This window comes from Eulemur rufifrons, chromosome 30 (genome assembly GCF_041146395.1).
Source record: "Eulemur rufifrons isolate Redbay chromosome 30, OSU_ERuf_1, whole genome shotgun sequence".
Lineage (NCBI taxonomy): Eukaryota > Metazoa > Chordata > Mammalia > Primates > Lemuridae > Eulemur > Eulemur rufifrons.
The window spans coordinates 126,587,403-126,609,517 of NC_091012.1; the positions used below are offsets into that span (position 1 = coordinate 126,587,403).

The 22,115-nt window shown below is 38.4% G+C and overlaps 1 protein-coding gene across 2 annotated transcripts in view; it reads right to left on the reverse strand.

The window, feature by feature from the left end:
• Positions 1-22,115, reverse strand: part of PHEX (phosphate regulating endopeptidase X-linked) — a 201,560-nt gene that overhangs the window by 41,936 nt on the left and 137,509 nt on the right. For both annotated transcript variants that reach the window (XM_069463593.1, XM_069463594.1), the window contains exons 14-15: positions 15,370-15,473; positions 6,350-6,408 (exon numbers count right to left, since the gene is read on the reverse strand). In XM_069463593.1, coding sequence (XP_069319694.1) covers positions 6,350-6,408; positions 15,370-15,473 — 163 coding nt within the window. The remainder of the gene's footprint in view (positions 1-6,349; positions 6,409-15,369; positions 15,474-22,115) is intronic.

The following is a 22,115-nucleotide window of genomic DNA, read 5'->3' on the forward strand; positions in this document are numbered from 1 at the left end:
GCTCTACTCCAGGGATTGGCAAACTGCAGCCTGTGGGCCAATCCAACCTGCTGCCTGTTTTATAAATAAAGTTTTACTGGAACACAGCCACACTCATTGGTTTATTAATTGTCTACGGCTGCCATGGCATAGTTGAGAAGTTACAACGGAGACAGTATGACTTACAAAGCTGAAAAAATTTACTATCTGCCAATTTACAGAAAAAGTTTGCCAATCCCTGCTCTCCACTTCTAAAGACTTAACCTGAGGCAACCTGTGATTAGCTCAAAATCTCTACGCATACTAAATATTGTTCCAAACATCTTTATGAGGAGGAGGGAATGTTACTATTTATGTTGAGGTATTACTTACATAAAGTAAAGGCACAAATCTTAGCAGGAGAACACAGTGAGTTTTGACATATGTGTCATCTGTGCAGCCACCACCCAGATCAAGACAAGGAACGTTTCCCAGGCCCCCTCCCAGTCAATACCCCCAACAAAGGTAGTCATTGTTTTAACTTCTATCACACAGATTTATTTGCCTGTCCCTGAACTTTATATGCATGGAACAGAACAGTATTTACTCTTATGCCTGGCTTCTTACACTCAGCATTAAGTCAGTAGCATTCATGCATATTGTAGTGTGGGAGCAGTTTGTTTTTTTTCATGGCTATATAATATACACTTGTATGAATATATCACAATTTATTTATCTCTTCTTCTGTTGATGGACCTTACGTTCTTTCCAGGTTTTTGCTGTCATGAATAAAGATACTAGGAACATTGTTGTGCATGTCTTTTGGCAGGCATAAGGATCCACTTATCAGGAGTGGAATTTCTGGGTAATAGGAGATATTAACAAACCGCGAGATACTTTTCCAAATTGGTTGTACTTTTAAATATTCAAAATATTGTTTTAATGTATAAAATCTCTTGAGAGCAAAAGTTCAGAGTAATCCCCCCCTGCCAATCTCCACATTCTGTTTCTCCTATGACGTACTGGTATGCCAGTTTGAGATATACAAGCCCTGACTGTGGCAATGTGCTGGCATTTTACAAAGTCACCTCATTAAATTCTCCCCCTAAACTCTATGGGCTAGGGAAGCACATGCTTGGGCACCAATAACCTCACATCCTTGCTTTCCTCTTTAACTGCTTTATGAATTCAAATATAATTAAATTCTGTAACAGCTTCTGAGTATAACTCCTCATACAGCAGATTTAAATCATTATGATTTCACACTACACTCCATGTCTGAAGACGTTTCTATTCAGCTTGACAAGGGTACACAAATAAGAAGCTATAACCACCCTGTAAAAATCTAAAATTGAAAGATGACCACAGATCATAGGGTTCCATACAAAGGCATGGATTTGGGGGTGGCGGGGGGAACCTCCAGGTTTTTCTATTTTCCACTCAAGCCTCTACCACATGCAAAAGCAGATTTACGTGGCATAAATCAGAAAATGATAATGGGAACTGAATGAAATTCTCATAAATCACGTTACTAAGTATAGTTACATCTTAGATGTGAAACCCAATTAAACAGATGGCCACATGCTGTAAGAACCAGCCCCTAATCAATAAAGATGTTCATTTGAGAGAATCACCTCAATTTTTCACTTCTTCAGTGAAGCAAAAAGATGACAGTTGGGGGGTGGGGGGAGTCCCAGGAAACCCAGTGGGGAATGTGTAAGAAGAAACTCCACCTGTCTTAATTTGTAGTCCAGGAAATCAGAAAGGAAAGAGGGAAAAAAAGTCACCCAAAGGATTCCTTGTCATCTTGCCTGGAAATATAATTTACAATGATAGCAAGCACTGGTCATTAGGAAAATAGAAACAGCTTGAATCTCTTAATTAAAATACTGCTTCAAATTGTTCATTTTAAAACCCCTCTGCCCATGAGCTTTCAAGAAACGATTGAGTTACCCTGAAATGGCTTCTTCCTCGGTAAACCTCTGAGAGGATCAGCTCTTCCCAGGCAAGAAAAGGGCTGAGCAGGGGTGAATCCTGGAGGTGGAACTATTAATAAACACATTTAAGTCCCCCAAAGAGCAGTAAGCCTTCACTGACATTTGAAAGTGACTGTAAAACACTGGCGAACAGACTATCTCATCGCCTTTTCTTGCATAAGAACTGATCTATTACACTCACTGGACTGGTAAAAATTAAGTCTACCAATGCCAAGAGTTGATGAAAATAAGGAACAATGGAAATACTTCTGTACTTTGGAACATCCACTTTGGAAAACACTTGGTGTTATCTGGTAGAATTGAGTATTTGTGTATCCTACCAGCCAGTAATTCCACTCCTAGGTGTATACTCCCAGACACTTGTTTCAGGAGACATACTAAAGAATATTCAGAGCAGCATTGTTCATAAAAGCAAAAACCTTATGAGGGGATACATAGGTCTGTCAATAGTAAAACACATAAATAATCTGGGGATACAGTCATGCAATGAAATACTATACAGCAGTGAAAATGAAAAAACCGACTACCACATGCTATGTGGATGAACCTTAAAAACATGTTGACTGAAAAAAAAACAGTTGCTTAAGATTGCATACAGTATGATACCATTTTATTATGCTAAAAAACAAGTAAAAATAAATAATATATTGTTTAGGGATACGTACATAAATGGTTAAATTTTTATTTTAAAAAATAAGAAAATGATAAACCCCCAAATCAGAAGAGTGGTCACTTCTGTGGTAAGAGATGGGGAGGGCCACAGGCAGCAGCAAGGATATTGGAACGTTCTGGAGCCTGGTTGGGTAAGGAGCTCATAGGCACATATTGATTTTATCGTGTTTTCATATATTCTTTAAAATTTAACATGTGCCAACATGTTACATATATTTTTTTGCATGCACCAAAATATTAAACAAAACACTTTTAAATGACTAACCCAAACAATTTTCTATTTCCCAATAAAATATTCTAAAGATTGTTATAGTTCATGTATTAAAATAAATATTATTATAAATATTAGTTATAATAAATAACTCAAATATCACAAGTTCCCACATAACATATGCAGCTTAGTTCTCAACTTAGAGCTTAGGACCTTAAGAAAGCAATGGTAGTTTCATGATAATGAATATTTATATGACAAGGAGTGACATTCAAAATATTTAACAACTTATTCAGTTATGCAAATTAACATAGGAATAAAAAGATTCCCACCATCTGCTTGTGTTCCTTCTATTCTTTACTCTCTCAGACCAAAGTCCTGCAGAGACATCCATTCCCAATAGTGGCCACATGGGGGTGACTCTAACAAGACGTGTCCACTGGTAGTGAGCAGCCACAGCCTTCTGGCTGTCCCCTCTGTTAGGCTTAAAGAATTCACCCTCCCCAAACTTCCATCCAAACCTCCTATAAAACCCACCTCTCTCCCCTTCCTAGGGGTGTGTTAGGCACGTAGCCTTTGCCAGACCCCTAGGAAGATAAATGAATAAAATGCAAGAGTGAAACTTACTTTCCTTGTCCCTCCAGATTGTTTGAAAAGAATTTATTTACTTCTCCCAGAAAAATCCTCCATAAAACCCAAAGCTCTCCCCTTTTCTCTCGTGGACACCTTTTTCGGCCTCCACCCATCTATACCTAGATGCTCAAAATAAACAGCATTTTGCTACACATGAGGCTTGATGTGTCTCACTCTGAACCCTGGACCTAACACCCTGTGACCAGGAAATCCTGTGGGGACAAGGGCCCACAGCAGACTGGCTGACTGGCCAGAGGATAAGCAGGATACCTCACTGAGAAGGTGGCTTTTGAGCAAAGATTTAAAGGAAATAGGAGTGTGAACCAAGCAGGTCACTTGGGGAAAATTTCCAAGAAAAAGAGAACCCCGATTATAAATGCCCCAAGGGAACAGTGTGTCAGACGTGCTCTAGGAACGTGAAGGAGGCCAATGTGGCTGGAACAGAGGGAAGGAGGAGGCGAGTAGGCTAGAGGCAGAGAGCTAACAGACCTCAAGACCATTGTAAGTCACTTGGCTCCTACTCTGAGTGAGATGAGATGCTGATAAAATGTTTTGAGCAAAGGAGTGACATGATATGATTGTAAAACATCTTAAAAACATCTTAAAATGGCCGCAACATTATATTTAGAATAGACTGGAAAAGGATAAGAACAGAAGCAGAGAGGCCAGTGAGGAGGCTATTACTGAAATCCAGGTAGGGGATGGTGGTGGCGTGAACAAGGGTAGTAAGTCTTGTAAATTCCACCCCCTGCATTCAACAATGTAGAAATGTAATTAAAACATGAGATTAGGGCTGGTCTCGGTGGCTCACATCTGTAATCCTAGCACTCTGGGAGGCCAAGGCAGGAGGATCGCTTGAGGTCAAGAGTTCGAGACCAGCCTGAGCAAGAGCGAGACCCTTCTCTACTAAAAATAGAAAAAATTAGCCAGGCATGGTGGTGCGTGCCTGTAGTCCCAGCTACTCGGGAGGCTGAGGCAGGAGGATCGCTTGAACCCAGAAGTTTGAGGTTGCTGTGAGCTAGGCTGACACCACTGCACTCTAGCTTGGGCAACAGAGTGAGATTTTGTCTCCAAAAAAAAAAATAACATGAGATTAGATTTCATCAGCAAGTGAGTGAGTGAAGACGGAATATAGGAGAGAACAGAAAAGGTACAAGGACTGAGCCTCGGGACATGCCATCATTAAGAGATAGGGGAGGCCGGGCGAGGTGGCTCACGCCTGTAATCCTAGCACTCTGGGAGGCCGAGGCGGGTGGATCGCTCAAGGTCAGGAGTTCGAGACCAGCCTGAGCAAGAGCGAGACCCCGTCTCTACTAAAAATAGAAAGAAATTATACGGACAACTAAAAATATATAGAGAAAAAATTAGCCGGGCATAGTGGCACATGCCTGTAGTCCCAGCTACTCGGGAGGCTGAGGCAGGAGGATCGCTTGAGCCCAGGAGTTTGAGGTTGCTGTGAGCTAGGCTGACGCCACGGCACTCACTCTAGCCTGGGCAACAAAGTGAGACTCTGTCTCAAAAAAAAAAAAAAAAAAAAAAAAGAGATAGGGGAGATCAGGAGAAACCAGCAAGGGTTTGAGCAGGAGTGGCCCACCCTCACCACAGCAAGTCACCACCCACCTGAGTTTGGTATCTGTCATTCTCATGAATGTCTTTGTACTTGCACTACAAATGAATATACCTCTAAACAATGTATAGAATTGTTCTGCGTGATTTTTCAACTTTATTTTTATGGTATCATACTCAATGTGTTTTCCCAAGTTGTTTTTTTCCACACAACCTAATATTTGTGAAATTCATCCCCGTTAAAACATGTCACTCTAGGTCACTCATTTTGCACTGCTGTATGGTATTCCTTTGTGTGAATATGCCACATTTGATTCATTTTCCTGTGGAGGAACACATAGGTTATCCTGCTTTTTCTGGTATTATAAACAATACTGCTATGAGCATTCTCACATGGGCCTTCTTATGCCTTGTGCAAGAGTCCTCTAGGGTATCTGTTCTCAAACTTAAGCATATATGAGAATCACCTAGAGGTTTTATTAAAACAGATTTCTGAGCCCTACATCCAAAGTTTGTGATCAATAGAGCCTGAGAATTTGCATTTCTAACAAGTTTTCCCATGATGCTATTGCTGCCGGTCCAAGGACCACACTCTTCAAAATCATAGCACTAGGGCACATGCCAGGATTACAAATGATGGTCTTAAGTATGCGTGCACATCTCCAGCTTTTCTAGATATTGTCAAATTGCCCTGCAAAGTGGGAAAACCAATTTACATTTCCACCGGCAGTGAATATGTGTCTCTTATTGCCAATGCTGGGTACTGTTAGGCTTTTAATTTGTGCCAGTCTGATCTTTAATAATTTTTAAAATTTATCATGGCATTGATAATTACATGCATCCAAACATGTAAATAAAAAACCTCACGACATTACATCCTAGGGTTAATTAGAACATTTCCAAGCTTCCTTCTTATGCACAGATAGTCTCCCCTTGATCTACAATCTGTCTGGTCACCTGCTATTTTCCCATCAATCCTAAGAATGAACAAAATGGTATAGACAAAATCAGTAAGACCGTTATGAAAAGAAAGTAGAAGCTGGCTCCTATTCATGGCAAACTCCATTGTGGTTTTATTTATTGCAGTTAATTATTTTTAAAAAATCAATGGTGACATGAAGCTTTAAAAAGACTAACAAGGTGAAGGGAGTGAGGAAAATTGGGCATATAGGTAGAGAAACAAACTTTCTTCACCAATATACCCTGTCACTTTTGGAGGAAAATAAAGAATGCCTTATCCTTCATCACAGTCATGAAAAAGTTCCTTCCATTTTGTACCACATTAACAAGGAGACAAGAAGCCGGTACTCACGGATCTGGTTGGTGGATGCACTGTAGAAGGCATTGACGGTTGTTGGACTTGTAAACCACCTGTAGAAAGAGAAACAAATGCCACAGAGTAATCATCATTACCCAGGCAGGGGGCAGCATAGACAAACACGATGCGGCTGGGTTCATTAGCAGATAACCAGGGAATAACTGGGACGTTGGGCAAGAGGGGAAATTATCCCCTCAGTTTAGGACTACTGCTCTGCTCAACGAACAATCTCATCCTAAATTGCACAGAGTTCAATAAAAATATATTAACATGCCTAGTTATTCACTGCTACTAACTTAAGGAAAAAAGTCAGCACCAGCGAGGCACGGTGGCTCACACCTGTAATCTTAGCACTCTGGGAGGCCTAGGTGGGAGGATCGCTCGAGATCAGGAGTTTGAGACCAGCTTGAGCAAGAGCAAGACTCTGTCTCTATTAAAAACAGAAAGAAATTATCTGGACAACTAAAAATATATAGAAATAATTAGCTGGGCACAGTGGCACATGCCAGTAGTCCCAGCTACTTGAGAGGCTGAGGCAGAAGGATTGCTTAAGCCCAGGAGTTTGAGGTTGCTGTGAGCTAGGCTGATGCCATGGCACTCTCACCAGGGCAACAGAGCAAGACTCTGTCTCAAAAAAAAAAAAAAAAGTCAGCACCAGTGCTTCTGAAAAAGCTTTAATGAGAAATTCTAGAACCTAAAGGGCTCTCCCTGCAAATGGAAACACAGCAAGCTGATGTTTGCCAGGCTCTGTTCAATGGATTGATGGGACAGCTGGGTTTCTATGCTGCATCACCTCTGACCTGTCCATTAAAAAGTTTTGGATTGATGACAACACAGAGGTCCACTTAAAGAAAGATGAATAAAGCACAACCATGCAACCCAGACGATCCGCCTGTGCCAAGTGCTTAAATTTACTGATTTAAGCACCAAAAGCTTTAACAACTGGTCCTGCCTCTATCACTAATTGGCTGAGTTGTATGGGAACAGTCACCTACCTTCTTGGGGTTTGGTTTTAGCTATAAAATTTAGGTATTGCATTAGAATATCTCAGGGTCCCTTCCAGCTATGAAGTGTCTACACCCTCATTTTAAATGTACAATTAGGTTACTTAGATTAGGAGTTGGCAGATTTTTTTTCTGAAGAACGAGTCAGATTATAAACATTTTAGGCTTTACCAGAAAAGAGGCAAAATCAAGAATATTGTGTAGGTACTGAAGAGCAAATTTTCCACAAATTTTTATTGATGAAATTCAAAATGTAATAATCAAGTATAACTTTTTTTGTAATACAGGCCTATTAATGAGAAGAATGGAATTCTTTTGGGGTGGGATAACATTATGCTTAATCGGGGTTCAATCTTAGTGCTTCCCGGTCATCAAACCAACCGCAAACGTTTATCTGTAAAAGTCATTCTTAGCTCATGGGCCATACAAAAACAGGCAGCAGGCAAGATTTAGCCCATAGGCCATAGTTACCAACCCCTGACTTAGATGGTTGTGAGTTTCAGTCACTGCCCTTTGTAATTAAAACCAAACAATTCATCTTTTTTTCCTTTCTTTTACTATAAACACGAAACAAGCAGATCAAGCAATTCATCTTAAGCTAAGTTGCTCAAAAATAAACTTGTAAGCCAGGCATGGTGGCGCATGCCTGTAGTCCCTGCTACTCAGGAAACTGAGGCAGGAGGATCACTTGAGCCCAGGAGTTTGAGTCCAGCCTGGGCAACATAGCAAGACCCCATCTCTGAAAAAATAAATAATGAAAAAGAAAAAGAAACTTGTACAAATCCCTTTTCAGAATAATTATTTTACTCATCTATGTCTAATAATTATATCAGACTAATAAATTAATTTATACCAGACTAATATGAAACTAATAGGAAATCCAACTATTGATGCTAGTTGGTCCACTTATACCTTCTCCCCAACGGTAAATAAGTCTATGAATATGTCATTCTACTATAATTATCATTATTATTAGCTAACATTCATTGAGCACTTACTATGTCTTAAGCACGTTCTATCCATAGTTTTTTCTCCCCATAGCAACTATAGGAATTATTAACCCAATTCGCAGATGAGGACAATGAGACCTAGAAGCATTATATACTTTCACAAGGTCTAGTCTATGTGACTTCAAACCACTTCTTTTAAGCATCATGTTATACTAGAGGTATTACTGAAAATCAAGAAAGAGAGCACCTCTTCTCTTTTCAAAACTGAAACCTAGACTTATTTTTATAAAATGCATATTCTTTTCCTTCAAATTTTGAGTTAGTATTTCAATTAAGCCCTAGTGTTTAACACAAACTTGCCTGCTTGCCTATTTTTCTGAGGAAACAAGTAGAGGGAAAAACATCTCTATTGACCTAATGTCACCACCTGAAGTAGGTAGAATTGTGGCCATGTTCTAATCCCTGGATCCTGTGAATATGTTATGCTACATAGCAAAAAGGACTTTGCAGATGTAATTAAGGTTAAGGACCTTAAAATAGGGAAATTATCCTGGATTATCCAGATAGGCTCAATCTAATCAGATGAGCCCTTAAAAGCAGGCAACTTTCTTTGGCTGGAATCAGAGAGATGCCACAGAGGGAGTCAGAAGAGATACTGCAGAACAGGAAGTCAGGGAGATGCCAAGGATGAGAAGAATTTAACACACTGTTCCTGGCTCTAAGATGTAGGGGCAATGTGCAAGGACTAAAGAAAGGCCTCTGGGAACAAAGAGTGGCTCCCAGGTGATACCCAGCAAGGAAGTAAAAACCTCAGTCCTACAACCACAAGGAACTGGATTCTGCCAACAACCTAAATGAGCTGGGAAGGAGATTCTTCCCAGAGCCTCCCTGTAAGGGCCAGCCAGCTGATGCCTTGATTTCAGTCTTATGAAACCCAAAGCAGAGAAACAAGCCAAGCCATCCCAGACTTCTGACCTACAGAACTGTGAGATAATAAATCTGTGTTGTTTTAAGTTGCTATGGTTGTGGTAATTTGTTACAGTAGCAATAGGAAACTAAGACACTATCCAGAGAACTCAGCATTTCTAGGTCAAGAGGGGAGAATCCAGATGCCTCTCAAATTGGCTTCCAAATAATATTGGGCTGAATCATAATATAGACAAGAGACAATGTGTCCCCTCTCTTTAGCAAGAATAAACTTTCAAAACATTAGAGTAAGTGTCATGCAGAGAGAATGTTCCTAATTGCTGGTATACAAAGGTGGACAAAGCAAAAAGTTCAAACAATCAATCCCTGAAACTAGACGCTGATGGGACTTCCGAAGCTTCAGCAAGTATAACTAAAGCATCTTATTTCAGACACATGATCTTACCATTCCTGATGTCCCAGAGCTCTGGTTGACTCTAGGGCACATTTGGAGCTTTGATTATACCCAGAGCCAATATTAAGCAGCTGCACCAGTAGATCCTATCAGTTGTTGATGCTGTTATTACTTCTGTTTGTTCAGTGCCCATGCCGAACCAGCTGTTACACATTTTGTATATCTCCCTTATCATATCCAAGTTTACTATATATTTAGTTTTACTATTCTCTAATGTAAGACTACATGTGCTAGTTTTAATATGTGTTTGCAAATTTTTTTACACTCCTCCCATTAAGAGATGGAGCCTAAATTCCTCTCCTCTTGATTATGGGTTAGCCTTAGTGACTCACTTCCAAAGAATAAAATGCAGCAGAAATAACGCTGTGTGACTTCCAGGCCTAGGTAATTAAAGGCGATACAATCTCTCTCTGATGCATACAAGCACACCTTCCCACCCTTCCTCCCTTTCTCTTTCTCAGGAAAGTTGCTCTTCAAAGTTTATCAGTCAACACACTGTAAAGAAATCCAACATACATAGAGAGGCCACGTGTAGGTTTCCTAGCCAACAGCCAACATTAACCACAAGACATGTGAGAGAGGCAGCCTTCCATATGACTTCAGCCCCAGCCACTACATGACCGTAACTACATGAGTGACCATGAGCAAGAACTAAACAGCTGAGCCTAGTGATCCCTACAACTACAAGAGATAAAAATAAATAAGTGTTGTTGTTTTAACCCTCTCAATTTGGGCGTGGTTTGTCACACAGCAATGGATAACTGGAACACTAAAAAGTTGGCTGTCCACAGACTAAGCCCTAACCAACGGGCTGAATGTTCCCCCAAAATTGTTTTGTTTGCGCAACACAATGGTTTAAAAATTACTAAATTGGAATTCCTTTAAGTGGAGGGTGCAATTACTAGTTTTCCACAGTCCCCACCACTCCCTATTATTTACACCCCATAGGTCAGCCATTTATTAACTGGGTCTGGAGGCATTTGAATTTGCATAACTTATCTCCCAACAAGATTTTAAGTTCCTTATGGACTTAGACTGTTGTGAAAACGGTATGTGCTGAGCAGAAGATCACTAAATCCATTCAAATGAATTTATTTCTATGTATACATCCACTTGAATAAACAGAGTACCATTCAAGTGCTTTGAATTCTTTTTACTATGTCTCTAGGGTGTTTCTGCAGTCTGTATTTGGGGAAGGATTTAGTGGATAAGGTAGGGAGAAGTCTTGTATAAATTTCAAATCCCAAAATATATGGGGATGAAATATACCAGATAATGGGATATGTAAAAGGAATGCAATATCAAAATACAATAATCTGAAGGAAAAGACATTGGTGCCCCAATTTCTTTGGACCATATAAAATAGATATACATCAAGCTACAGTTTTACATTTTACTTATAAACTCTTAAAGATGGGAAAACCATAGAGTATTTATTGCTTTCTTACTAATATCCTGCAGATTATATCACTCCCATTCCATGCTATAGATAATGCTTTTGCAAACAGAAATTCTGGGCAGGACCATAATTTATATAGACATTTGATGTATTTTTACATATTTTTCAAAAGATAGGGAAAGAGAATCCATACATGTTTGGTCACAGTAGAATGAGAGTGAGTTAATAGGGAAATAGGCTTAAAATCATTTCTGTCAAAGAAAGGGATCCTGAGGGAAAGAAATTACTTTTGACTCAAGCCAAGCAGTAAGTAAATCCTCTATTTTTAAGCAAACTGATGAAGTGACAATTCTGAAAACCAATTCCTAAATATGTACCTTCAGGGATGACCACCCAATTAATTTCATTCTTGCTGACATTTCCCATAGCCTTAGAAACTTCTTAATGCACATTAGTGCAGCTAAAATGGATTCCATGAGAATGAAGATAAAGAATATTTATCTCCTATACCCACAAAGAAGCAAAATGTTATTTCAGGGTTTTGTGGAAATATAATCATGATGTGCTGTTCAAAGTAAACTAGTGTAGTGGAGCTACTCCAGAATCATCCCCACTCCATTAACTCATGAATTTCCAGACGTACAAGATGTAAGTTAAAGCCAATGGGCATAATAAAGCTAAAACTCCCTACAATGCCTAAAAAGGACCAGCCAGATGTTTCCTTTAAAAACAGAAGTGAAACTGACTGTCATATCACTCTACCATGCAAAGAGAACCTTAAATTTCTTTATGTTCTTTTCCTGAAATAGACATATAGTCTGAGGAAACAAAAATTATAACCATTGCACTGATTTTCACTTCTGGAGAACTTTTGTCAAACATTAACCAATTTAATACCCTGGTGAAAGAGGTATTTGTTTTGCACTGACAGAGAAGAAAACCACACAAATCACACCATTTGCCTAAGCCCACAAAGTCAGCCAGCATTTTTCCAAGGCATGAATAAAATATTAGAAATAGTTAAGACCATTAGAATCTGACAGTCCATCAGTATCTTAGGATGATGTTAAAGATGACACATTTAGGAGTTTTTCAATTACCAACCCTGGCCTTGCTACACACCCAAATGCCCAAATGAGTAATGACACTTTGAAATTGAAGAATTAAACTGGCCACATTGCTAATATAGAGAAATCTGAGAAGAACTTGAAAATTCACAAAAATACTGATAAAAGCCTTGAATTTTCTGCAAGTTTTTTTAAAAAAGAGTTTGAACTGATCTGAAGTAGATCTTTAAGGGAAGGGTGATTGACATAGATCCGTGACTACCATATTACATGTCAATGGTCATGGAAATATCGGAAATCATTTGCTGAAGTCATCAGATTTGAGTCATCGATTTGAGAACCCTAAATCTAAAATTCCTATTGAATAATTTAGACTGGGAAAGAAACAGAATAGGTGGACTGAGAGATCATGTGAAGAGAGGAGAGAATCGAGGACAGTGAAGCAGATGGCTTTAAACCATTATCTATCATTTCCAAAGACAGTTCTAAAGCCTTCTGCTTTCTTCCTTTGTGCATTTGATTGGAGTCAGTAATAGCTAGGGGCATGATTCAGCCTTAAGCCTACTCATTACAGTCGGTAACTTAACAACAAACATTGTACGTGCTGTTATAGGAAAGTTTGAAGGGCAGAGGGCAGGGATAGCCAGATGGGAGCATAAGAGGAAAAGGTGGTAATTATAGCTTAAGCTAAGGAAGGGTACAGGGGCCCAGAGTTTCTAGAAGCCAGGACAGAGCAGGAAGTTGAAAGAGAAAGTAACAAGAGACTCAGAGAGCATAAAAAGAGCCAGCCAAAGATTTGGCAATCAGAATATCAGCCAAGGTTAAGAAGTGGGCCATGAAAAAAAAAAAAAGTGGGCTATAGAAGCCAGGCTTCCAGGTATGATGGCATGAAAAGGTTGACAATCTCTTTCTTCAGAAATCAAGCAGAAACGTGGACAAAATTGTCAACAAACAACCATTTTGGGGCTTTGAAAATTGATCAAAGGTAAGCAATAAGTTAAAAAATGTTTAACCTTTAATAGATGCTAGAGCTTGGGAATAAGTGGAGCAGGAGTCTGTGGTCTTCTTGCCTGAGACTGTTCCTGTGTCTCCCAGCTCAGTGAGAACTTAGTTCAGAAAGGCTTGCTGGAAAATCAGCAGCTTTGCTGCCACAGGGGATGGACTCAATTGGGGGTGGAGGCGAAAATCTGCAGCTTTGTCAGCTAAAAATGGCCAATTTAAGTAGAAAACAAATGAGGAAAACCCAGTCAGAAATTTAAAAGGGAGATTTTAGAAAGAGTCATGGAAGGGCTAAACAAGCACTCCACACATTCCCAGCTGATTGGAAAACTAGACACACGTGCAGGAAAGACCAGAGAGAGAGCCCACAAGGTAAAATCCAAGACAGAGAATTGGTTGTGATTTTGAAGGCACTCCCAACTCACATACACAGCAATTAGCAGAGGGTAGTAGCCCTACAGGCTCAAGGTGTTTGAGCACAAGCTCTGTCCTAATCACTGACTGAGCACTAAGCTATGCAGACACAGGGACAACCACCAGCAAGCAAGGCTAAAACATAAGAAATAAAAACCTGAGTAGAGATGTCCACTGAGTAAATAAGGGGAGATACATTCTGGAGTATAATTCCAGGAAAGTTACTTTAAAAAAAATAAAATCCTCAAAAATAAATTGGAATCCAGAGTTGCTACAATATTTATCTAAAATGTCATTAGCAAAAACAACATTTTGTTACGCAAAGGAAAGGTGTAAGAAAAGGAAGCAATAGAAACCAATTTGAGTGAGCCCAGATATTGGATTTAGCAAAGCCTAGAAAGTGGCTACTACAAATCAGTTCAAAGAATTAAAATAAACTATATTCAAAGAATTAATAGAAAGTATGATGACAATGACTCAGTAAATAAAGAATCACAACAGAGAAATAGAAACTATAAAAAAATAAACAAATGGAAATTCTGGAGTTGAAAACAGATCAGAAATTATCCAGTCTGGAGAACAGAGAGGGGAAAAGGCAGTGTAGAAGTGGGCCATAGCAGAACAGAGTCTGGTCCTATGAGTCAAATGCACCAGCAGGCAGAACAAAAAATAATCTAAACCTGGGCTTAAGAGTTTATCAATTGTAAGCCTTTCATTCATTTGTAAAATGGGGATAATAGTACCTATACCTCACAGAATTGACTTGAGGATAAAATGAATTAAAAATTGTACATTTGGGAATAACACCAATTGGGTTTCAGACTGAGGTTGGGGGTGGGAGGAGGGGATGGGTGTATACCTACATGATGAGTGCATTGCGCACTGTCTGGGGAATGGACACACTTGAATGTTCTGACTTGGGGGGATGGGCGGGACATGAATATATATAACCTGAATATATATAATATATATAACCTGAACTTTTGTACCCCTATAATAAGCTAAAATAAATAAAAAAAATAAAAGACATTGAATTGTATACTTAACAAATTAACAAATTTTATGGTGTATTAATTATATCTTAATAAAGTTGTTGTAAATTCTGAAAAAAAAATTGTAAAGCACTTCCTGGCACATTGTAAACAATTAATAATCGTTAACTGCTATCATCATCATCATCACCACCACCACCACCATCATCATCAATATTTTGCTAAAGGAGGAAATCATACCTGGCTGGCCCTGGGCCCAAAAGTTCCTAAGGAAACTCTCCTACCTGTAGGGAAAGTTCCTATAGGCAGTTGGGAAGAAGACAAATAAATCCTTACTGCTATTGGATGAAAACAATCTATCTATCAGTTCTTGGATATGCATTACCTCAATTATCTTCTATTTGCTTCATAATTATACAATTACTTTGACACTTCTAATCATAGTTTATTTTTAAAGTATTTATTCCTTTTAAGATCTTTAAAAGTTTCTACATGAGTGTGAAAATCTAGAGAAATTTTTTCTACATATATATTCATAATTAGATCTAGAAATAACTTTAGTATTTGCATCCTAATAAGCCTTCTTTCAATATGTGTTGATGCTAGGAGTTGGGGACCTGTAATTAGATTGAAGATCTTAATCACACAATATAAAAAATAAGAGTTGGCAAAACATGACACAAATTTTGCTAAAACAAGATAGCTGGCAAGACACCTACTCTGACTTGAGGGGAATTACAAAGTTTAATCTAAAGAGACTCCACTTCCCACCAATGTATTTATCTATTTCACTTTTTTTAATACTCACTCTGTTTTTGGAACAGCTTTTCTTAGCCAGAAGAAATCAGACTGTGCTAAATACTTGCGGGTTTGCAGTACGTTGCCAAAGTAGTCGGATTCTGAGAACTTGATCTGAGTAAGACAAACCACAACATCATTGTCCTAAGTGAAGCTAAGAGATGGCTCAGAAAAAGAGTTCAGCACACAAAGGAGCAGCCAGCCAGCAGAGAAGCTGAGGCCCTCATGGCATTTCTCAGCCATTACCAGTTAACCCAGAATTCACAAAGCCATGAAATTTAATCTTGATGATTTCCTTTTAACACAAAAAGCTCAAAAAGCAACATGGTCATTTCTAGATCACAGGAAAAAAAGAAAGAGAAGCTGCAGTCATTTACAATGTGTTCCATTTACTTTATAATTGAAAAATCTACTTTAACCTTTACAGAACATATTATCTTAGGTTCGGAATTTCTTGGCTCATGACTCCTTTTCTTCTAAAATGTGTACTTTATTTATGTGTCACATAAGATTCTTTTAGTAACATTCAGTTTAGTCAGCTGAAACCTCATGTAGCTATAGATGATGATTTAGTCAAATGTTAAAATCCAATTTATTGTAATTGGCATTTGTTCATAAGGAAAAAAATGAAAGTGATTCAGAGACCTATTTTCTACCCTAAGCACAATGAAGTCACCAGAATAACTTAATTATTAACAGAATTTATCTATTAACACTCAAAAAAGGCTCTAGTCACTAAATATTAATGAAATTACAGAGGCAAATCATAGCTTATAGCTTGCATGAGAACACAGGAAGTTGACAGCTCACAACAATGTCTACTAAAACAAGGAAACATAAATAATTGATTTTTGAGTTCCTTTCTTTAGAAGAAGAATGGCAGACAGTTTCAATTCTATAGGCACTCCATCTACAGAAGTAACCATACTTAACCTAGATATTGTAAATATCTGTGTAACTGTAAAAGCAATAGTTTGTAGGATCTCTAATGCTTTGGTTTTAAAATATATTACTGTGGCAAGTAAGAAAAGCACACATGTGGAGCTGAGCACGGTGGCTGACATCTGTAGTCCCAGTTACTCGGGAGGCTGAGGCAGGAGGATCACTTGAGCCCAGGAGTTTGAGGCTGCAGTGAGCTATGATTGTACCACTGCACTCCAGCCTGAGTGACGGAGCAAGACCCCATCTCTTAAAAAAAAGAAACAAGAAAAACAACACATCTGAATAAACAAATAAGCAAGACCAATTTCTTAACTGTAATTTTTGAAAACTTTAAACCATAGTCTTTTTTTTCTATATATATTTTTAGCTGTCCATATAATTTCTTTCTATTTTTAGTAGAAACGGGGTCTCACTCTTGCTCAGGGTGGTCTCGAACTCCTGAGCTCAATCAATCCACCCGCCTCAGCCTCCCAGAGTGCTAGGATTACAGGCGTGAGCCACCGCACCCAGCCTAAACCATAGTCTTTTAAAAGCAAAAATTAAAATATGCATGTATTAATATATGAAGCCCACAGGCATTGCATTATAGATATGAGAGTATATATTCAATAATTCAATGGTCATAGACTTGACAGTCACCTATCTGTTGGCCAATGTCTGGCTCACGTTTAGCTCCTCCCTAACACAGAGTGGGCACTCTATGTCTATGCAGAAATTTTTGTGAATGAGTCATCTTAATAATCTTTCCAGGGGGCCAGGCCAAATTATAAAGAAAGTAGCAAAATAACTGAAGGCACATGGAGAAAGGCAGGAATGAAAGTATTGATTCCTGGCATCCTTGGTGTTCTGCTTGGCCAACAAATTATAAAGATAGGACTTTAAATTGTCTCTTCCTCAAACTGCTTGGGTGGGGGTGGAGAGCTGACAAATAAGTCGTGATACATTTACATAATGAAAACAATGCAGCAATTTAAATGACTGCTCTGCATGCATGAACATGAAGGAAATCTTAAAAATTGCACTGAGTAAATAAGGCAACTTGTATGTGTGAGAGAATTTAAAGTTTTAAAACATGCAAAACAATACTGTATATTATTTATGAGCATATACCTAGGTAGCAAAAGCATAAAGAAATGCATGGGAATAATAAAACTGAACTTGAGATAGTGTTTATAACCAGAGAAGGAGATAAGCATGAAGGAAGGAGATTAGATCAGGGATGATTACACACCAAACTTCAAACGCGTATGTTTTATTCATTTAAAATGTGTATATATATAAAGCTAATATGGCAATATGTTTAACATAAATTAAAGATAGAGCTGTTCAAAATATTATTTTTCATACTGCTCCAATGTTTGAAATGCTTCATAATAAAAAGAAATCTTATAATTGATTGAATTTTAAGATAAATGTTTTTTCTCAGCCTCAGAAGAAACAGAGTAAGCATCTTGTTTTAGGAAGTAACTTTCACTAGCAATCCTAAGGCATTTCCAGATTGGCTGTTTAAAAGATGTATCCATTGTTCAACCCTTAACCTTTTTCAGCTTTTGTTCCCAAGATAGCTCTGCCAGAACCTTCAGAATATGACTGTAACTGATAGAAAATTCAGGTATGTTCTTGGGTTCAGAATATTTTCAGGGAAATTCTCCCAAAGGAATTTCCTTCAAAAATATTAACTGTTTTCTTTTTTTTCTTTTGCAATATCAGTGGGATCAGTTTTTATTTTTAGAAGAGTTTGCTAATTGTGATACTTTCTTGTTCCATTTGAAGAAAAAGAAAAGAAAAAAATCTTGGCATTCAGGTTGGTCCACAGACAATAAATAGGAAACCATCCCAAAACTTTCTAAAGAAGTAAAGAGCCTCAAATCTAAAAATACTTTAAATAAATAAGGTCCTACCACAGGCCATGAAAACAATGATGGAAGCAAAACTCCGAGGTAAGTAGTTACAATTTGTTACAGCTTATCTATGCTTAGAAGGACAATTTTAAAATCACTACATTGAGAATATTAGTTATTTCTTAGCTTGGTTTAATTGTTCTATTCCATTTATATGATGGAAATCACAAGTAATAAGGGACAAATATTACTTTTTCCTCTGAGACAGGTTAAGTGTGTAGGGGTAAGAAGGAACCAGTCATTGTTATTCTCACATGATAGATGGGAAATAGGACTAAAGAGATTATGGATCTGGGCAAAGCTATGCAGTCCAAGTCATTTGGCTCTTATTTCAATGTTATTTTCATTGGTCCAAACAAGAGAACCAGTGATTCAACAGATAGAGGGAAGGAGGAAGAAAATATAAGAATTGTGGATGGGACTCAAAGCAATGATTAAATAAATCACAGTACAGCTTACTTAATGAAATATCATACAGCTGTTAAAATAATGGTAACAAAGGCTATTGAAGACAGTGACAAAACAATACGTTAACTATAAAGATCAGTATACAAAATTATATATAAACATCAATTACAGCTATACAGAAATTGACAAGAACAAAGTAACACACTCTAACGGAAGTATGCACTATTATGTTCAAATACCAATGTCATGGGTGTTTGTTCATTCATTTTCTGTTTCCCAAATTTTCTCCCATGTGATAATAATTTGATAACTTCAAATATTTCTTTTTTTTTTTTTTTTTGAGACAGAGTCTCGCTTTGTTGCCCGGGCTAGAGTGAGTGCCGTGGCGTCAGCCTAGCTCACAGCAACCTCAAACTTCTGGACTCAAGCAATCCTACTGCCTCGGCCTCCTGAGTAGCTGGGACTACAGGCATGCACCACCATGCCCAGCTAATTTTTTCTATATATATATTTTAGTTGGCCAGATAATTTCTTTCTATTTTTAGTAGAGACGGGGTCTCGCTCTTGCTCAGGCTGATCTCAAACTCCTGACCTCGAGTGATCCACCCGCCTCGGCCTCCCAGAGTGCTAGGATTACAGGCGTGAGCCATTGCGCCCGGCCTCAAATATTTCAAAAGGCCCTTGAATGAGAAAGAAATTTGAAGCCCAGAAACCACTGGGAAAATTCTGTTTGTTGTAGAGTTAGCAACAAGAGTGAATGCACATGAATATTTTAAAACCACTTGTAATCTCCAAAAAAAAAAAAAATTAAACTTGACAAGGGACAATAATTGGCTCAAAAGCCTCTTGTTCTTTCAGAGAAAATCTAGGTCAAGTTGATAATGACTTTCAATCAATTCCATCTCTTGACTTTTCAATTGAGTGACCTTTGGGGAATTAATTGGGGCTCTCGTGTCATTTCCTAAGAACAGATGTCCAGATCATAAAATTCAGGAGAACCTGCATTTCTCTTCTTGGAAATCCTATACCAGATGCCAAGCACCAAATGCCACAGACTAAATGGAAGAATAAAGTAATTACCACCCACACACACAAAGATAGGGAACATGTAATAAGGGCAGAACAAAGGAAATGTGTTCAGCTTCTCTGTAGAATGAGTAAGTACACTTTTATAAGACACTATATATGTCAATAGGAAGTAAAAACTCTAGGATACCTTTCATCTAACTTAAATCCATGTAAAGACACTCAGACATATACTCAAAATCTAGAAGAATGATTTTGTGGTAGGCACCCAAAGAATTTTCTGAATACTTAATGAAATCCAGATTTTGTATCTACATTTTCCTTTATTTAAACAACAAAGCAATATGCAAGATTGGTGTGTTTAGATGACTTTGCCCGTAAGTAACTTCTATATATGTATATACACACCTATATACAGGCGTGATGTTCAAAATGTTTAACATTCCACATATATAGTATACTGTGGAAGATGCAGTTCCCAGAGCAGCTATGTAAGGGTGAGTCTCAGGGAACACCAGCCAGCTGACCAGCATTGGAACTAGCTGTCCCCTCTCCATGATCCTGACTTTAACCTCTACTGCAATTCTCCACTGGCTTTCACAAGAATGAGAGAAGTACCTAACCATGCCGGTTATTTACCTGTCATCTCTCAGCTGCATGCTCACCCTCTCACTCTGTTCTATAATGCTGGGGACTGGGAGTCTGAAAATTCTTTTTCCCAGGCTCCTTTGCCAATTGGCTTCTGCCAATAGGAGACACTGGGGCAAGAGGGGAGAAGGTGCTGTGTTGCTGCTTGCTCTCTATCCTGCCCCGATGCTCCCCCTTTCCCTTCCTTTCTTCTTCTGACAATGACTCTGGAAGAATCTTCAAGTCCCTCCTCCACAGCTCAGCTCTGGAGTGGCAGTTCCTCCTCTGCTCTCCTAAGTGGTGGCACTATCCATCACCTCCTCCTTTCCGTGTCCCTAGGCACACAGCTGCTTCCTAAAGTTATCAATTGGTGGTTTATCTCACCTTCCCCTTTTCTGCTTTCCAACCTATTTCCTGTATTAAATCCCCTGTTTGAAATACCTAGTGTGCTTTTTGCTTTCCTGGCTGATACAGCGATCTTTCTAAAACTGATATAAACTCACTCCTGATTCTATTTCCATTAAGGACAAATGAAATGGAATACTTAACAAGGCGAATTAGAAAATGGACCGATGCCTTTTTAGGCTAACTAATAGGCTTTCCTGCATGTTAATGTGGGTTCAGGTAAAGGGTATTTTCTTTCTTCTTGCTCTTTTCAAAAACTACAGGATTGTTGTTCAGAAGTACTTTAATGGGTATCTCAGTTTACCTTGTCAACCTCAAAGAAATAATTTTTTTCCTCTGATTTTTTTTCACATTTGCCTCTCAATTCTTTTTCATTTGCTCTTATCTCCACATGAGCGACTTCAGTTTTCAACCTTTCTCCTTGACCTTCATCAGATCCATCATCTAATCTCTCTCCTCTTTCCTTTTGCACTAGTGCCTGATGAATCATATCTTCACTTGTGTCAAATGTAGCAAGCTGTTTTTCATTTGTAACAGCCTCTCATGTTGAGAGCTTGTGTTACCAGAAATTTCTCAAAGGCCTTATAGTAGTCCTTATCTACACATTTCTTAAAACTGAAAACACAGTCCCATTGTGTACCAGCCATACTTTAGTCCTTTTGCTACTAACCTCAGTGACACTATTATCATCTATACATCATTCTTCACCTACTTTCACATTGGGTTTTATTCATTTTCTCTATCAGGTTCTGAACACAAATAACTTTCACTTCATGTATTTGGAATGGTTTTCACTGTCAGTTTTTTAAACTGTTAAAACTCTTGGGTGTAATTGTGTCTGCTTTGGCAATGAGTCCAGTGAAAGCCATTTCTTCACAGAAGTGATTAAAAATCTTGGTGTCTAAGAGCTTCAGTTCAGGCCCCGGAGAAATGAAGAAGCATACCCAACATGACATCCTGTTTGGTATCTGGTTTCTTTTCACAAAAGATACTCTATTCAGTGAGTCCTTAAATTTGGGGCTCACAACTTAGACAGCAACAGACTGCCAACAAAACTTGGTCAATTAAATATTATGAATGAGCCCTAAATGCTACCTTATTTGATTAAAACTTGGGAGTGCTCCATCTGTATAGCCTTTTAAATCAATTTGAGGGACCTGGACACTGCATGAGTTAATTCATGATGACTTTTCCAAACCAAAATAATCTACTGTCATAAGTGCGAATTGAGGATGTCATAGCTAACGCTTACATCGTGCTGATTGTGTGCCAGGGTCGGTCCTAAACACTTTAAATATGTTAACTTATTTGATCCTCATAGCAATCCTATATGGGAAGGATTGTCATCAACTGCATTCTGCAGATAAAGAAACTGCGGAACAGGGAGACTACATAACCTACCCTAGGTCACGCAGGGAGTAAGTGGCAGACTGGAGATTTTGCTGTA